Raw genomic sequence first — 17945 nt, forward strand, 5'->3', positions numbered from 1 at the left:
TACGCCAAATTGATAGACTGGTATATAAAATGAGCGAAATCAGACGATAATTACGCCCACTTCTTCGATATCGAAAATTTGGAAAAATGGAAAATGAGATAATTCAAAAGAGAATACCGCTAAGCTGATGAAATTTGGTAAGTGGATTGGATTTATGACGCAAAACATAAATTCCAAAAAATTTTAGAATATGGGCATGTCACCACCCACATTTAGAAGAAGAAAATTTGGAAGTTTAAGAAGCCGTAAATCAAAAGCCGTTAAAGAAAGTGCATTGAAATTTGGCAGTGATACTATTCTTACCAAATAATATAGATTAAAGACCACGCTAAGTTTTCCTAAATGTTTAACCTCAACAAAGTTTTCAATAACTCAATGGTATTTACTACATTTGGTTGAGCTAAGAACAAAACTTAAACCAATTTTGAAAATGTGCGTGATCCGCGCCTTTCTTTATACAAAGCTGTACTCGTACACAGGGTATTATAACTTTGATTTGAAAACGGTTGGTTGTACAGGTATAAAGGAATCGAGATAGATATAGACTTCCATATATCAAAATCATCAGTATCGAAAAAAATTTGGTTGAGCCATGTCCGTCAGTCCGTTGACACGATAACTTGAATAAATATTGAGATATCTTCACCAAATTTGGTACACGAGCTTATCTGGACCCATAATAGATTGGTATTGAAAATGAGCGAAATCGGATGATAACCACGCCCCCTTTATATATATATATAACATCTTGGAAAACACAAAAAATCTGATTATTTAGTAAATAATACACCTAGAATGTTGAAATTTGACGTGTGGACTGATATTAAGATTTTATAAAAATTTGCCTTTACTATAAGGGATGCTTTGAAGTAAATTTTACGAAACCGGTTAAGGACCACGCCCACTTTTATATAAAAGATTTTTAAAAGGGTCGTGTACGAATAAAATAAGCTATATCTTTGCAAAAAAGAGCTTTATGTCAATGGTATTTCATTTCCCAAGTGAATTTATAACAATAAATAGGAAAAACTTCAAATTTAAAAAAATTGGTGTAACACCGCCCCGTTTATGACTAAGCACTTTTCTATGTTTCGGGTGCCATAACTAGAAGAAAAATTAGTTCAGAATAGAACCATATGTATATGGGGTATTCCATCCCATTTCGACCAATTTTGAACCCGACCCCTTTAGAATTGGCTGAAAGTTTTTCTTCTTTTTCTAGCTTACGAAAGACGTTTTCAGAAGTTTTTCAAACTTTTTCATCCTACTCAAAAAAAGTTATGAATTTTTAAAAAAAACACCGTTTTTGTTTTCAAAAACCTATAACTTTTTCAAAAATTGACCGTATGGGATCTTTTTTTTTTTAAAATTTGTTTTTAAATGTACTTTTCGGAAAAAATTAAAAAAAAATTTAAAGTTTTTTGTTGTAATTTTTCAGTTTTTCGAGATTTTTCGAATTTCGCCATTTTTTTTCTCATAAAAAACTTCAATCAATTCTGCAATCATCCCCACTAATCCTGGAGTGGGCCGAGAATTTTTTTTCTTTATTTAATTGAAAAAAAAACTAAACAATTTTTTTTGTATTTTTTCCGAAAAGTACATTTAAAAACATATTAAAAAAAAAAAAAAAATTATCCCAAACGGTCAATTTTTGAAAAAGTTATAGCATTTTGAAAAAAACACCGTTTTTTTCAAAATATTTAAAACTTATTTTGAGTTGGAAAACAGTGTTTTTTTTTCAAAATGCTATAAATTTTTCAAAACTTGACCGTTTGGGATAATTTTTTTTTAAATAAGTTTTTAAATGTACTTTTTGGAAAAAATACAAAAAAAAATTTAAACTTTTTTTTTCAATTAAATAAAAAAAAAAAAATTCTCGGCCCACTCCGGGATTAGAAAAAAGGGCGAAATTCGAAAAATCTCGAAAAACTGAAAAATTACAAAAAAAAAACTTTAAAATTTTTTTGAATTTTTTCCGAAAAGTGCATTTAAAAACAAATTTAAAAAAAAAAATCCCAAACGGTCGATTTTTGAAAAAGTTATAGCATTTTGAAAACAAAAACGGTGTTTTTTTAAAAATTCATAACTTTTTTTGAGTTGGATGAAATTTGAAAAACTTCTGAAAAACGTCTTTCGTAAGCTAGAAAAAGAAGAAAAACTTTCAGCCAATTCTAAAGGGGTCGGGTTCAAAATTGGTCGAAATGGGATGGAATACCCCATATGTATTATTGCGCAGCCTTGTAACACTGTTAAGCACGCAAAACAAACAACAACAGCATTCCAAGTGTACAGCTGGGTATGTAAAGTTCGGTTTCACCCGAACTTAGACTTCCTTACTTGCTGTTACTGTTTTCTTATTATTTCAATGCTCTATGTCGAACAACAATGTCTCAATCTGAACGAAATTTGGCATAAACATTTTTTTCAGAGCTACAACTGTTGAACTGCATTTTTGTCCGCTCAAGTTCTTTAGTGGTTGCCTCTGTATCCTTTTTGCTGCTTTTGAACGAAAGTGAGTTCAGAATAGAATCATTTATGTATTATTGTGCAGCCTTATAACACTAGCCGTATTTTCCTTGCTTAGGTAATGCTTAGGAAACCCATATAGCGGCAGTGGTTAGCGAAAAGCGGGGACACAACCCTCTAATGGCCAAGGTGTATAACATGTAGCTGAATCATTTTAAGAGGTGATACATAGAATTAGTGTAGAGGTGAAACATAGACACACATTTCAGTTACATCTGAGTATAATGCGTATTGAAATTTAGTAGTACTAGTTTTATGCGCAGCAATTTCAGAGGTGTATTTAAAGATTGACGCTTAAATCATGTTCAGATTACACTCTAAAACAAGTGTTTTAGCATAAAACACCTCACATAAAACAAATACGTTCACACCTTCGGTTCTTATTTTATTTTGACAGCTCCAATGCAACCATGAGGAATTTAATATTGTTGTAAGCGATTTCATTAAATTTGATAATATTGTGTGTTTGTGAATTTTATTCTAATTTGAGATGAGTGATAAAGAGAAAATAAGTGTTGAAGGTATTAACCATGAAAGCACAATCAAATCCTTTGTGTTTATTTCAATATACATCGTTCGACAATGAGTATTTGAACCAGTTCAAAAAGCGGCGTGCAATGAATATCAGAAAGATACAGTTGCTGAGAAAACAATATTTTATGTTATTGGTGGCCTCACAAAACCTTTCCTGGCAATCAAGGTCATATTGGACAAGAGTAAGCATGCTAGTGGGGGTTTGCAAAAGCATTAACACTTTTCTTTTCAAAGGCTCGATCGCAATCCTTCTGGGAAGTTGACTGCCAAGTGAATGGAGATGAGTTCTTCAAAAGCAATTTTCGCATGAAAAGAAGTGTATTTATAGAACTTTGCGATAATTTAAGAGTGTTGGAAAAGAAAGATACCCCACTAAGAAAAGCCATCTCTTTACACAAACGAGTAGCCATAGCCCTCTACGCGTTGGGATCATCGGCAGAGTATCGCACAATAGGGAACATGTTTGGAGTTGGAAAGTCCACTGTGTATGAAATAGTACTTGAGTTTTGTACTCAGACATGGAAACATTTGAGCCTTACGTACATGCCTAGTTTTCCCTTAACGAGGGAAAAAGTATCAGAACTAGTACAAGGATTCGAAGCTATAGGATTTCCTCAGTGCATGGGAGCAATAGGTTTGTTAAATTTGGGTTACCATAGCTATGTATGTCAACGTTCTTGTTTTTAAAAATTTCAGATGGTTGTCACATTGAGATTCATCCACTCAGTGAAGATGCAACTGATTATTATAATTACAAGGGATGGTATTCGACTATCCTACTTGCTTTGGTCGATGCAAGGTGTGTTCCTTTATGATTATGTTGTTTATAAAGGAAGATATACAATTTTTTGTTTCAGATACCGGTTCATTTATATTAATGTTGGCAGTCCAGGACGGTGCAATGATTCCCAAATCTTCGAGTCCTCAACATTGAAAACACAGTTGGAAAAATGTCCTTACCTGGATGAAATGCGCACACCGGTTTCCGGTGTTGATGTGCCGATTTTCATTATAGGAGACTCAGCTTTTCGTTTTAGCAAAACGTTGATGAAACCATATGCATTCCAAGTGTCTCAAAATGAAGACGAAAAAAATTTTAACTATTCTCTTTCCAAAGTGCGAAGAGTTGTTGAAAATGCCTTTGGTCACGTGAAGGCGCGTTTTCGACGAATTGGTAAGGGCATAGACAATCAAATACAAAATGCCAACATTATTATAAAGGCATGTTGTGTCCTACATAACTTTTTAAACGAAAGGAACGACAGTATTAACGAGAAATGGATTTCCGCTTTGCAAATTGTAGAAAGAAATCGTCAATATCCACATCAAGAAATATCGGCAAACGACCGTCAAAATAATGCAGAAATAATTCGAAAAAGTTTAGCTACCCTTTTCAGTAAGTAAAAAAACTTTGAAATACTCTTGTTCAAGAAAAGGTACTTTGTTTATTCCAGTCTTATTTTTCGCATAAAAGTAAAAGTAATATTACTTAAAAACTAAAACATAATAAATTCATTTCACTAAAAATTAAATATTTAATAACTAAAAATTTTGGTGGTCTAATTAATAATAATAGTACTCAGTAACTAAAAACAAAAAATATTCATTTCGCTAACAAAAATTCCCAACACAAATTAATTATTTACAATAAAAAAAATTATTTTATCTTTAGAATTATTTGTTTAAAAATTCAATTAATGCCTGAGTTAATTCCTTGTTATTTTGGACATACTCTTCTAAAGCCTTTGTTTTTCTTTCTTCATTTTCTAAAATTGCTTTAGTTCTTTCTTCGAATTTTTTATCGCTTTCCCTCAAATCTTTGCTACATTTTTCCATTTTTTTTTCAATTTTATCAATTTTTTCCAAAAATTTTAATTGATAATTTTTTTTTTAGCTGAACGAGCAGCCGTTGATGTGGATGGCGTGGGAGATTCACAATCCTTAGAAGGCACTGCTGATTCGTAGGTGCTTGTTTCTGGCGGCTCAAGAGTGAAATCCAAGGTTTCGACATTTTCTGCAATTAAAAAACTTTTATAATTCAATAAAATAACAAAATAATTATAATAACAAATTGTCTCCGTCCGTCCGTCTGTCCGTGTTCACGATAACTTGAGTAAACACGATAGCTTGAGTAAACTTGTACTAAAATTCACTTAATAAATATAAAATATCTCACCATAAATGCTGTCCTCAACAAGCCCTTCAGGATTATAACTTTTGAATGGTGCCAAATGCTGGTGCATTTCTGCATACAGTGGCCAACTTGAAGGTGCGTCCAATTGTGCCTTCTCCTTCCTTTGTTAATAAATAAAATTATAAAAAATCTTGCCAAGTATTAATACTACCAACTCACCTGTATCTGGACGTCAGGTTATGCATTTTGGATTTTATTTCTGCTGGAGTGTACACAACTCCAAGTTGTTCCAACTCCACAGCCATTTGCTCCACAATGTGGCTATTTTTCCGCACACCTCGAAGCTCTGCTACCTTACTTCGCCATATATCTATCAGAACAGCTTCAGTGCCCTCTCTCCATTGATTTCTTTTTTTGTATTGCTTTTTCTCCATTGTATTCCAAATATTTTAAATAAATTTATCACCCGAAAATAAGTTTACCACTCAAAACAAAATGACATATTAGTTATGGGACAACAGATTAATCGATTATTACCGATAAGTTCTAGTGCCGACAATGGTTTCAACTTGTTTTCAATCTAAATTTCGGCGAAAACAAGTGTTTTCAACTTATTTTATTGACAGATTTTACAAGGCGAAAACACGTGTTTTCAACTTGTTTTACTCATAAAACAAGAATGAGCCGTTAAACGAGTAAGTCTGAACATAATATTAGCAGTCCATATAACGTTTAAGTGTAAATGTCTATAAATGTAATAAAAACACAGCTACTATTAACCACACAAAGCAACCACCAACAGCGTTTCAAGTACACAGCTGGGTATTTAAAGTTCGGTTTCACCCCAACTTAGACTTTCTTACTTGTTTTCTTTTAACCTTCATACATATATACATAGATATATCTACTTACTTTTCTTGCATTTCTTTTGCATTGTTCGGGTTGCCAAGCAATTCGCTTCACCTTTTTTCAGCGTTAAAGTACGTGTACGCATATTCGTTTTGGGATCGCATTCGGTCCAAGCGCTCTTGGCGTAACGACAACTGCTTGCTGTATAATAAAGTAAAGCGAATAAGAACAAGAAAATTATAATTAAATCATATTCACGCCAATGTATTAAAGAAGCTTGATTCGCCATAGGTAAAAAAAAATACATCATTTTAGTTTAATTTATAAAATAAAATTGTTTTTGATACGCTCATTATCGTAATGGTAATTAGCAGGCCAACCCAAAGTATGCAAACGCATATTTTTTATCAGGAAAGTAAGCAACAAGCCAACCAAATATGTCACGCTTAACACTTTTCAAAGAAATGGAGCCAGACTTGCCGCCATTACCTCCGCATCCTATCGTTACAAGGGGAACTTTGCTGCAAGCTGTTCAGTACTATGCGCAAAACTTTGAAAAAAATCAAGTGCTTTAAATTATGAGGAGTCTCAGTGCATTAAAGTTGCCCAATAATTGCTATATGATGCTACGGTGCGACAACAAATAATTTTTATTTAATCAAATTTTGCATTCCTGGCCAGTTCAATTACAGAAATCCAAACGACCGGTTTGTCACTCTGCGAACAAATAAAAATAGTCCTACGTGCCAAGGAGTTAATGGATGCCGTTGGTGTTACAACAGTGCAAACCAAATTCACAGAGGTATTACAAAAAAAATAAAGGTTTTACAGTGTTAGAGAAAATAGGGGAACAATTTTCTGTAGATGAAGTAAATAACTCAAACGATGTTATTGAAAAGTATACATTTGATGAAACTTTAGCTTTTAAAATCTTCCGAAACACCTTGTTATTTATTTTAACAATAACTTGAACTGAACCTGAATTTTTAACAAAGGCTGAACCGCTATTCATTATACCCAGTTGAGCAGAGCTCACAGAGTATATTAACTTTGATTGGATAACGGTTGGTTGTACAGGTATAAAGGAATCGAGATAGATATAGACTTCCATATATCAAAATCATCAGTATCGAAAAAAAATTTGATTGAGCCATGTCCGTCCGTACGTCCGTCCGTCCGTTAACACGATACCTTGAGTAAATGTTGAGATACCTTGATGAAATTTGGTACGTAGGTTCCTGGGCACTCATCTCAGATCGCTATTTAAAATGAACGATATCGGACTATAATCACGCCCAATTTTCGATATCGAAAGTTTCGATAAACCGAAAAAATGCGATAATTCATTACCAAAGACGGATCAAGCGATAAAACTTGGTAGGTGGGTTGACCTTGTGACGCAGAATAGAAAATTTGTAAAATTTTGGACAATGGGCGTGGCAACGCCCACTTTAAAAGAAGGTAATTTAAAAGTTTTGCAAGCTGTAATTTGGCAGTTGTTGAAGATATCATTATGAAATTTGGTAGGAACGTTACTCCTATTACTATATGTATGCCTAATAAAATTTAGCAAAATCAGAGAACGACCACGCCCACTTAAAAAAAAATTTTTTAAGTAAAATTTTAACAAAAAATTTAATATCTTTACAGTATATAAGTAAATTATGTCAACATTCAACTCAAGTAATGATATGGTGCAATAAAATACAAAAATGGAAGAAAATTTCAAAATGGGCGTGGCTCCGCCCTTTTTCATTCAATTTGTCTAGGATACTTTTAATGCCATAAGTCGAACAAAAATTTACCAACCCTTGTGAAATTTGGTAGGGGCTTAGATTCTAGGACGGTAACTGTTTTCTGTGAAAAAGGGCGAAGTCGGTTGAAGCCACGCACAGTTTTTATACACAGTCGACTGTCTGTCCTTCCGCTCGGCCGTTAACACGATAACTTGAGCAAAAACCGATATATCTTTACAGCTTTCGATCTAGTTGCTTTCTTGCTCTTGGGATTCTTCTGCCCCACAGCTTAAGGTAAGGCCCTCAAAAATGCCTGAGTAATGCTTTAAGCCGACCTATGTTATTTCATTCAGCTAGAACCCTTTCTTCTCATAGGAGTTGTATTAGCGAGGATTTCTCGCGGGAAAGCTCTTGCCAGCGAACTAATATTTTTTAATGCTACCCTGTACTTTAAGATGGTTTTATAACTCCTCGCTTTGTACTCTGCTCTACTTTTATTTTCTGCCTGCCGATCTTACATAGAAAACCATAGCAGCGGTACTTGCAGATGTAAGGCCAATGTTACTTCCTGAGGTGAGCCGGTATCGGGAAGACTCCCTTGAAATACAGCCGCTGTATCCCCTCTAGCTGCATACGATCTAATAGGCATTGTCCAAATAATACCCTGAATTAAGGCGTTGCCAGTATTGATCACCGACATCTTGTAGCTCTTCTATGAGGCGCAATGTTGCAGATGTCCACCATAAAGGTGGACCAGGCCTGACTCTAGAATTTGTTTGTACGATATGGGTATCAAATGAAATGTGTTAATGATAATTTTAAAAGGGAGTGGACATAAGTTCTATAGGTGGACGCCTTTTCGAGATATCGCCATAAAGGTGGACCAGGGGTGACTCTAGAATTTATTTTGTACGATATGGGTATCAAATGAAAGGTATTAATGAGTATTCTAAAGGGCGTGGGCCTAAGTTCTATGGATGGACGCCTTTTCGAGATATCGCCATAAAGATGGACCAGGGGTGACTCTAGAATTTGTTTGTACGATATGAGTATCAAATGAAAGATGTTAATGAGTATTTGAAAAAAAAGTGGGCCTTAGTTCTATGTGTGGACGCCTTTTCGAGATATCGCCATAAACGTGGACCAGGGGTGACTCTAGAATGTGTTTGTACGATATGGGTATCAAATTAAAGGTATTAATGAGGGTTTTAAAAGGGAGTGGCCCTTAGTTGTATGTGTGAAGGCGTTTTCGAGATATCGACCAAAATGTGGACCAGGTGATCCAGAACATCATCTGTCGGGTACCGCTAATTTATTTATATATGTAATACCACGAACAGTATTCCTTCCAAGATTCCAAGGGCTTTTGATTTCGCCCTGCAAAACTTTTTCATTTTCTTCTACTTAATATGGTATGTGTCACACCCATTTTACCAAGTTTTTTCTAAAGTTATATTTTGCGTCAATAGACCAATACAATTACCATGTTTCATCCCTTTTTTCGTATTTGGTATATAATTATGGCATTTTTTTCATTTTTCGTAATTTTCGATATCGAAAAAGTGGGCGTGGTCATAGTCGGATTTCGGCCATTTTTTACACCAATACAAAGTGAGTTCAGGTAAGTACGTGAACTGAGTTTAGTAAAGATATATCGATTTTTGCTCAAGTTATCGTATTAACGGCCGAGCGGAAGGGCAGACGGTCGACTGTGTATAAAAGCTGGGCGTGGCTTCAACCGATTTCGCCCTTTTTCACAGAAAATAGTTATGGTCCTAGAATCTAAGCCTCTACCAAATTTCATAAGGATTGGTAAATTTTTGTTCGACTTATGGCATTATCATGGTGGGCGGAGCCACGCCCATTTTGAAATTTTCTTTAATTTTTGTATTTTGTTGCAACATATCATTACTGGAGTTGAATATTGACATAATTTACTTATATACTGTAAAGATATTAACTTTTCTTTTAAAAATTTAATTAAAAATTTTTTTTTTTAAAAAGTGGGCGTGGTCATTCTCCGATTGTGCTAATTTTTATTAAGCAGACATATAGTAATAAGAGTAACGTTCCTACCAAATTTTATCATGATATCTTCAACGACTGCAAAATTACAGCTTGCAAAACTTTTAAATTACCTTCTTTTAAAAGTGGGCGGGACCACGCCCATTGTCCAAAATGTTACTAGTTTTCTATTCTGCGTCATAAGCTCAACTCACCTACCAAGTTTCATCGCTTAATACGTATTTGGTAATGAATTATCGCACTTTTTCAATTTTTCGAAATTTTCGATATCGAAAAAGTGGGCGTGGTTATTGTCCGATATCGTTCAGTTTAAATAGCGATCTGAGATGAGTACCCAGGAACCTACATACCAAATTTCATCAAGATAACTCAAAATTTACTCAAGTTATCGTGTTAACGGACAGACGGACGGACGGACATGGCTCAATCGAATTTTTTTTCGATACTGATGATTTTGATATATGGAAGTCTATATCTATCTCGATTCCTTTATACCTGTACAACCAACCGTTATCCAATCAAAGTTAATATACTCTGTGAGCTCTGCTCAACTGAGTATAATAATAAGGGCTAATATTTCCATGGCCTATTTCAGCGTCTTAGCCAAAACTTTAAACATGTCATCAAGGAAACGAAAATCTTTTTTTGAAAACATCTTAAATAACATACACATAAGTTAGTATGTACATTAGAGCGGGTCAAATTTATTGTTGAAAAGGCACATCCAGTTTCTGAATCTATGGGTCATAGTGAGTAATATTGCCCATGGGACCATAGGTCTGAAATGAATTTCGATTCTCCCTAATTTTGTTAGAAAATTTTATATCAAAAATTTCTCAATTGATTAGGGAGGTTCGAAATTCATTTCAGACCTATGGTCCCATGGACAATATTACTCAGTATGACCCATAGATTCAGAAACTGGATGTGCACCTGAAGTTTTTTTCCCCATACAATTTGAACCGCCCTAAAGTACAAATATTAGGGTGGGGCTTAAAAATCATTTTTACGATTTTCTGCAATTTGTTTCCGGTGGAGACAATTAGGGGTGTCGAATAGGTATCAATGGTGAGATTTCTCTATGGAGACTCAACAAATTAAAATAAAATTTTTGGTTTAAATTATATGAGCCGGACCCGTGCGCATCTTGCGCAACAAATATAAACGTCGCTTATCAAATATCAACCATCAATCAATTAAAACTTACAGCTTGCGCTGCCATCTGGCGTATGGTAGCAACTGCCGGCAATGCAATGATTATTTTAATAAAATATAGTTAAACAAAAGCACTACGACCAAAATAGCCCGAATCTCCATCTTTACAACCAACACTTTATTTATAGATTTGGATTCCAAATAAGAGCGAAATGGGACCCGTACATAAAAATAGCAATTAGAAATAATATATATAATGCGATGTTTTTGGCCTTAGTAACAGGGAGGGAGGAAAAAATCGGAAAATTGATTTATAGCGGCCACCCTAATGGTTATACATTATTGTATACGAGTTTAATTGTAAAAGTACGAAGGCCACGAATTTAAAGAAACTCAAAAGTTGAGTAACACTAGTTATGCAAAAGCTTCGCATGGAATGTGCAATCCAATAAAGCTTAAGTTGTAAACTTTGAAAAGTTTTCAATCCGTAAATGAAATTTAATTGAAATGCCAGAAGCTACAAATTTCATTTGGGTATATAAAAATTGCAAAGCTAATAAACAAAGTCGGTGAAATGTGTTCCTATCTTAAATATGACGAACAGGCCAATTCTTGTAATTACAAAGTTACTCCTGCATAAACTTTTAACATTGTTTGATTTAATCCTTTGAAGATGTAAAATTTTATTTTTACTTCCTTTATATTAGGCCCGTTGAATGTTGTCCTTTTCATAAAAATCCTGCAATCGATTTTTAAGTAGCTTCTCATTGAGCTACAAACGTAAAACTTTACAAAAAATCCGTTAGGTGGCGCATGGATCGAATTAATTAGATAAGAATTTGAAAATATTCAAACCAGCTTTTAAGTAACTTCTCGATGAGCTATAGACTTGAAATTTTAAACTTAATTCAGAGGTCGGTGACAGCTGGTGACACGATACAAAAAGATTTGATAGGGGCGCACGGGTTGAGATATTTAGAAAAATCGTACGAAACGGACGGAATTTTGAGATTGATTTTTAAGAAAGTTCTCATTGAGCTACAACTGTAAAACTTCACAGATAGGATAAGACGCCGAGAGAATTTGAGAAAAGGAGAAAAAATTCCGTTAGGTGGCACACGGATCGAAATATTTAGATACGAATTTGGAAATTTTGTGTTTTGAGAACGATTTTAAAGTAACTTCTCATTTAGCTACAAACATGAAACCTCAGAGACAGGTTAAGACGCCGCGACAAAGGAACAAAAGGAATCGTTAGGTGGCGCACGGATCGAAAAAATTAGATAATAATTTGGAAATTTGAAACCGGTTTTTATGTAACTTTTCGATGAGCTAGAGGCTGAAAAATTTAGAGCCTAATTCACACACATTATTTGGATTGGAAAGTTAGTAGGAAGGGAGATATTATTAGTCAACCAATTGCGCTCCACCGTTATATTTTTACTTCTCATAAATATTTTTGCAATTTCCATGTCAAAATTTAAAAACCAAAGTTTCGCAAGAATATGTCTTTATATAAGGAGATATTTTGCGCTGATTTTTGTCCATTTATATAAAGGAAGTGCTTAAAATGTTTTTATTTTATTTTTGTTATTTTAGAATAGATATGTGTGTTATAAAAGTGTATCTGTAAGAGGTTAAGTACGTAGAGGGTCGTCGCATACTACCAGCAGGCTAAAGGGCCCATTACTGATACTTTGCATAGACTGACTTGAGAACTGTCACTTACAGTTATGTTAAATGAACATTGTATGTTACTGATTATTCAAAACTTAGCAACACTTAACTTGAGTTAGAAGTCTGTTGAATTTAGATTTTCTATGTAAGTTCTAAGTGACGTTTACATTTTGAGATGCCATTTGTTTATTTCCATTTCATTTTGACATTTGATCATACAAATTGACATTTATTGATTACACTTCCGAGGAGCGAACCGCTCAGAAAAAATTTTCTCTAATGGAAAAAAATTTGTTTCTAAAATTTTGATGTTGCTTTGCCCGGTGCGTGAAGCCGTGATATTCGGTGCGGTAGGCGGAGGACGCTACCATCACATCATGGTCGGAAGTATATGGCAAGCACACCGAGTGTATTTCCGCCCTGAAAACCTGCTCAGTGAAAACTCATCTGCCTTACAGATGCCGTTCGGAGTCGACAAAAACGTGTTGGCTCCGTCTCGCTAATTTGTAGGAAAATTTAAAAATAGCATGACCAAAATTGGAAGAAAAGTTTAGACCAAATCTAATAGGCGGTATGCATATCACGCCTTGTGTTAATTTTTCTTGTCTTTGGCTGTCTAGCCGATAGCTTAACGCAGTTCAAAATAGTCACAGGTCATTGATCCTTCAAGTATAAAGAAGAAATAAGTTGGAACACGAATGAATTCTAATTCTACACTCACGTAAGCTCTTCACAATGCATTCAAATATTTCCGACTAGAGGTGTGGTAAATCCCATACACGATTTCCCCATGTTACTAGCTCCCTCGAAATACCCCTGAGTACTCGCGCTGTGGTTTTGAGCACCGAATCTTGGCAAATATATATGTATGGATTTATGCACGTGTATATTAAATTCTTGCGTGCCTTCTGAGTCGTCCCCTAAATTGTTAATGCTTTTGATTTCCAGCTAAATAGATTTAAGCCGCTACGCACATTTGATTTCTAAAACAACGTGGAGAATTCAGTCATAGCAATAAATTTTGGTAGTAAAATTCTTTTGCGTTAATGCAGTCCGTGATTTTGCATTTATGTACGTTTGATACGTGCGTGAGCTTTTTTTTGCCCAGCTAAACAATAAGGAAACTTTTAGAAGCGGATATTATTATGAGCTTTGAGTAAATTGCTAAATCATTTACTGGTGTTTTAAAGTTTCGCATTAACTCATAAAAATCGAAATGACCAAAGTTGGTGATAAGTAATAATAAAAGAAATATAAATTCATGTAAAAGATCATCATATTGGAGTTTATTATCGCTAAACCGGAAAACGTGATTAGGTTGTTGTTGTTGTATTAACGACAACGACACACCCCGAAAGCTTTGGGGAGTGTTATCGATGTTGATGGTCTTTTGCCGGATATAGATCGGGTACGTTTTGGTAACAAAGCACCATTAAGGTACTAGCACGACCATCTCGGGAACGATTTATGTGACCATATTAAACCTTCTAGGCCAACTCGCCCTCTCCACCCCCTAGTTCCATGAAGAACTTGGGGTCGCCAAAGCCTCGGCTGTTAATGAAACAGGATTCGCCACGGGTAGGTGAGGTTGACAATTGGGTTGGGGAAGCTATATATTGCGCTGGGAACCCCTTGAATCATTTCGGTATTTTAGTCGCCTCTTACGACAGGCACCGCGGGTGTATTCTAATCCCCTAACCCTCTGGGGTCCAAAAATTGGACGTGATCAGGTCACAATGTAAAGCACAATGTAAAGAAATAATGAAAAGGAAAATAATAGAAAGAAGACTATGACATATACTGGAAAAGCAACATATAAATTGGCAAACTCTTTAAAAAATACAACATTACCACAACATTACAACATTCCCACAGCAAAACATCGAAAAATCTAGGGCGAAAACTAAGAACTAACACTAACTCAGAGGATCCGTTTAGCAGCCACGGCGTATACAAGCTTATCTGCGGATGCCAACATAGTTACATAGGACAAACAGGACGGCAAATAAGAACGAGGTTGAGAGAACATATTAGAGATTATAACAAAAAAATACGGAATCCAAACATTATACCCGAGTTTAACTTCGCGAATCACATGATCGAGAATGAATGTTCCCCAGCAAACATCAATAAAACAGTAAGGGTTCTTCACATACAAGCAAAAGGCCGACGTCTCAACGTACTCGAAAACATGGAAATCTACAAAAAAAAAAAATTCGACGGTAGAATAATAAACGAGCAGATAAACACAATTTCTGACACAATATTCGAGCCTTTAAAACTTGTTTACAAGAAACAAAGTGATCACACAGGTACAACTGACAAACACACAACAAATAAACACAAAACAATTAACGCACCAAAACAACAAACCCACAAAGAAGGTCAAACGACTAAAATTACGGACTTTTACCTGCCACAATCAGCCACACAAATCAATCAGTAAAACCCACCCTCGGTTCTGAATGAGCACACAGCACATACACATAACTAAATATACACAAGCATCAATTCTGACAATACCTGTTCACGTACCTACGAGCTATAAATACACGACAAACGAAAACAACAGATCAAAACGAAAATCGGTACTGGTGATGGCACTACGCCGACCCCGGCTTGTCTCAAAACCAAATTTGACAAGGGATGACGGAAAATCGTTGCAATATATATCATTTATCCACCCTGACGGATAATCAACAAAACAAAATAAAGCGGGGAGATACTTATTTCTGTACTTATAGAGGAGCTATATATTTATTTTTTGCTAAAACATTGATATTCTTGAGCTGATGAGCGTAGATGCCACACTGAGTTAAGTTTTTGCTTTTGAAATTTTAAGCTCAATAGCCTCGATGATTTATGCTGCAGGCATTTGGAACAGGAAGAGAGAGAGAGAAGCGCTCTCTCGCTCCATCCACTTCCTTTCAGATTATCCAAATCTTTAAACAGTTTGATGCAGTTGCCGTTTGCAACAAGGTGGAACTCAGAGCTTCAATAGTCTCTTGGCTAACCGAGTAGATGGTTAATTCTTTAACAGGAGTAGCTCTGAATATCAGCCTATCCGCTTGGAAGATGTTAACATGATCGGGAAGCTTGATCGACTTTGATGCTTAGCCCTATGCTTCATTATGGGCCTTCAGAACAACTTCCTGTCAAGAATAATTCCTAGATATTTAAGTCTTTCTGGTATATTAAGTATTTTGAGTCTGATAATCTTTGTCAGAAGTAAACTTTTGGATACCCAGCACGATGTTTTGTGGGGATATATGGACTCGGTGACTTAGGTAGCCTAAGTTAAGTGGACTGGCAATCAACCCTGGAAAAACGTAGCGATTATAAGATCCCTGCTTTCGGAACATCCACGATTGGGGGAATCCCACTGATAATTTCTGATTGAGTTAAGTGTCTGGGGATTATGTTTGACCAGGAAACTGCCCTGAAGAGTAAATGTGGAGGATAGGGCGAGAAAGGCTTCGCCTGCCCTGTACTGCTGTAAAAACTGCGGACTCTCGCCAAGAACATTAAAATGGTGGTCAAGTCGTAGATTAAACTATGGGGTAATAGTCTGGTGCGACGCACTTAGCACGGCGATTATTAACACAATGATAGTGTCCGTACAACGTACAGGTATCAGCAACACCTACCTTGACATTGAAAGTCATGCTGACATGAATCCGGTGTATGTTGCGGGCAAGACGGCTGTGGCCCGACCATCAGGTTTCGTGACATGGTCTATGGGTTTTCTCATCTATGGCATTTCAGCATTTTTGCAAACCTTTACCTCATCCCAGACAAGACAGACTATTGTCTGCACACAAATGATCCCTGTGCAAACTTCAGAACAGCGATTCGCTCAAGAGAGGAGTAAAGAAAGAAGTTAATAAGGAGCAGTAGACTGGTTAACTGGTTTCCGGATGGTCGAAGTTACGCCGAAAGGTTAAAGGACTGTGGTCTGCTCCTATATAAATTGGTCTCGAGTCAGTCAAGCTGGGCCGATGCTACATCTTGGAGAGTGTCGAGGTTCTTCTAGCCAAAAGTGTATAGCAAGCGGTATGTAGAAACTATTGGGTTCCGAAAGGCTCATAGATCAATGGTGATTAGGGTATTGACGGGTCACTGTATTCTCGTTAGAGGGTACTGATGACAATTTGTGAGTAGCCGCACCAATTGGATGGGCGAAGCACTGCTACAAAAAGAACAACAAGTCCATGTACATATTCGAAACTACAACGCTTGCCTTATCCTATGTGGTATCACAACGGACCTTTGACCTGTTGTCCAAGTGAGCTTCCCCTGCCGATGTGGTTACCACTCAACCAAACTTTATTATTTCAAGTCCTGAACTAACCACGCATTAGAAACTAACCATGGCTCTTTCGATGGTCCCAGCAAGGATATTGTTAGATAAGATTCGATGTGTGAAGTACAAAAAAAAAACAGGTTTTTTTTAATGAGGTCACCATTCTATCTGTATTGCAATCCAATACAGCGAAATTTGCGGTGTAAACAGTATCCGGCGAGGCGTCTTGATTTAAATATACAGATCAGTCATGAGCTCCACCTTTTTAGGGAAAATGAAGAGGGACTGATTGCTCGCTACCATCTTCCAGCTACACCTCAGATCCTAATAGTAATCCAAAGGAGCATGCTTCCTTAAAAAAATTAGGTGAGCCTCACCGACTCATATCAGCCTTTGAAGTTTTAACGAAAGTTTGGCTATTCTGAACTCCGTTTTGTAAATCTAAATTCACTTTGTTTCTGCTGGTCGAGGGGAGAGGTTAGGTTAGGTTGAACTGACCGGTCCATGAGGACCTCACATAGACTGATTGAGTCCGTAGTGTTACCAGAAGTTTGTTTTAACGACCAAACTGAAAAACCTATCAAAAACCATAACCTATGTTATAAAATAACTCCGTCCTCTTGGCAAATACTAGAAGCTTCCTAGGACTTAACCCACTTGCTGCTTCTAGATCTGACAGCTGTGTCACTCTTAATAGCTGGAGTCTTAGCCTGGCAAGTGCAGGGCACGAGCACAGAACGAACTCGATCGTTTCCTCCTCCAACCCGCACTTCCTACATCTGATATCAGTGACCAAACCTAATTTAAAGGCATGTGACGCCAGAAGGCAGTGTCCAGTCAGAATACCCGTCATGAGTCTACAGTCCTCTCTTGTTGATGATAGAATCAACTTTGTTAGTGTAAGGTTGTAAGACCTACACATAATCTTCGACACTTTACAGCCCGGCGCTTGAACCCACGTCTTTCTCGCTTGGTCGATCATGTGCACCAGCTTCAAGGGATGCGT

At 36.1% G+C, this 17945-nt stretch overlaps 2 protein-coding genes across 2 annotated transcripts in view; one reads left to right on the top strand and one right to left on the bottom strand.

Annotated features, from left to right (window-relative positions):
• The window catches only part of LOC137252694 (uncharacterized), a 286535-nt gene that overhangs the window by 74393 nt on the left and 194197 nt on the right, over positions 1-17945 (bottom strand). Inside the window, exon 5 of the mRNA XM_067788741.1 lies at positions 6107-6244. Within this exon, the coding sequence (XP_067644842.1) occupies positions 6107-6244 (138 nt within the window). The remainder of the gene's footprint in view (positions 1-6106; positions 6245-17945) is intronic.
• Positions 2887-5088, top strand: LOC137252693 (uncharacterized). Its single transcript, XM_067788740.1, has 5 exons — positions 2887-3242; positions 3295-3694; positions 3757-3859; positions 3918-4456; positions 4955-5088. Exons 1-5 carry the CDS (start codon positions 3057-3059, stop codon positions 5023-5025), a joined length of 1299 nt encoding a protein of 432 aa, XP_067644841.1. The 5' UTR covers positions 2887-3056; the 3' UTR covers positions 5026-5088.

This window comes from Eurosta solidaginis, chromosome 5 (assembly GCF_040869045.1).
Source record: "Eurosta solidaginis isolate ZX-2024a chromosome 5, ASM4086904v1, whole genome shotgun sequence".
Lineage (NCBI taxonomy): Eukaryota > Metazoa > Arthropoda > Insecta > Diptera > Tephritidae > Eurosta > Eurosta solidaginis.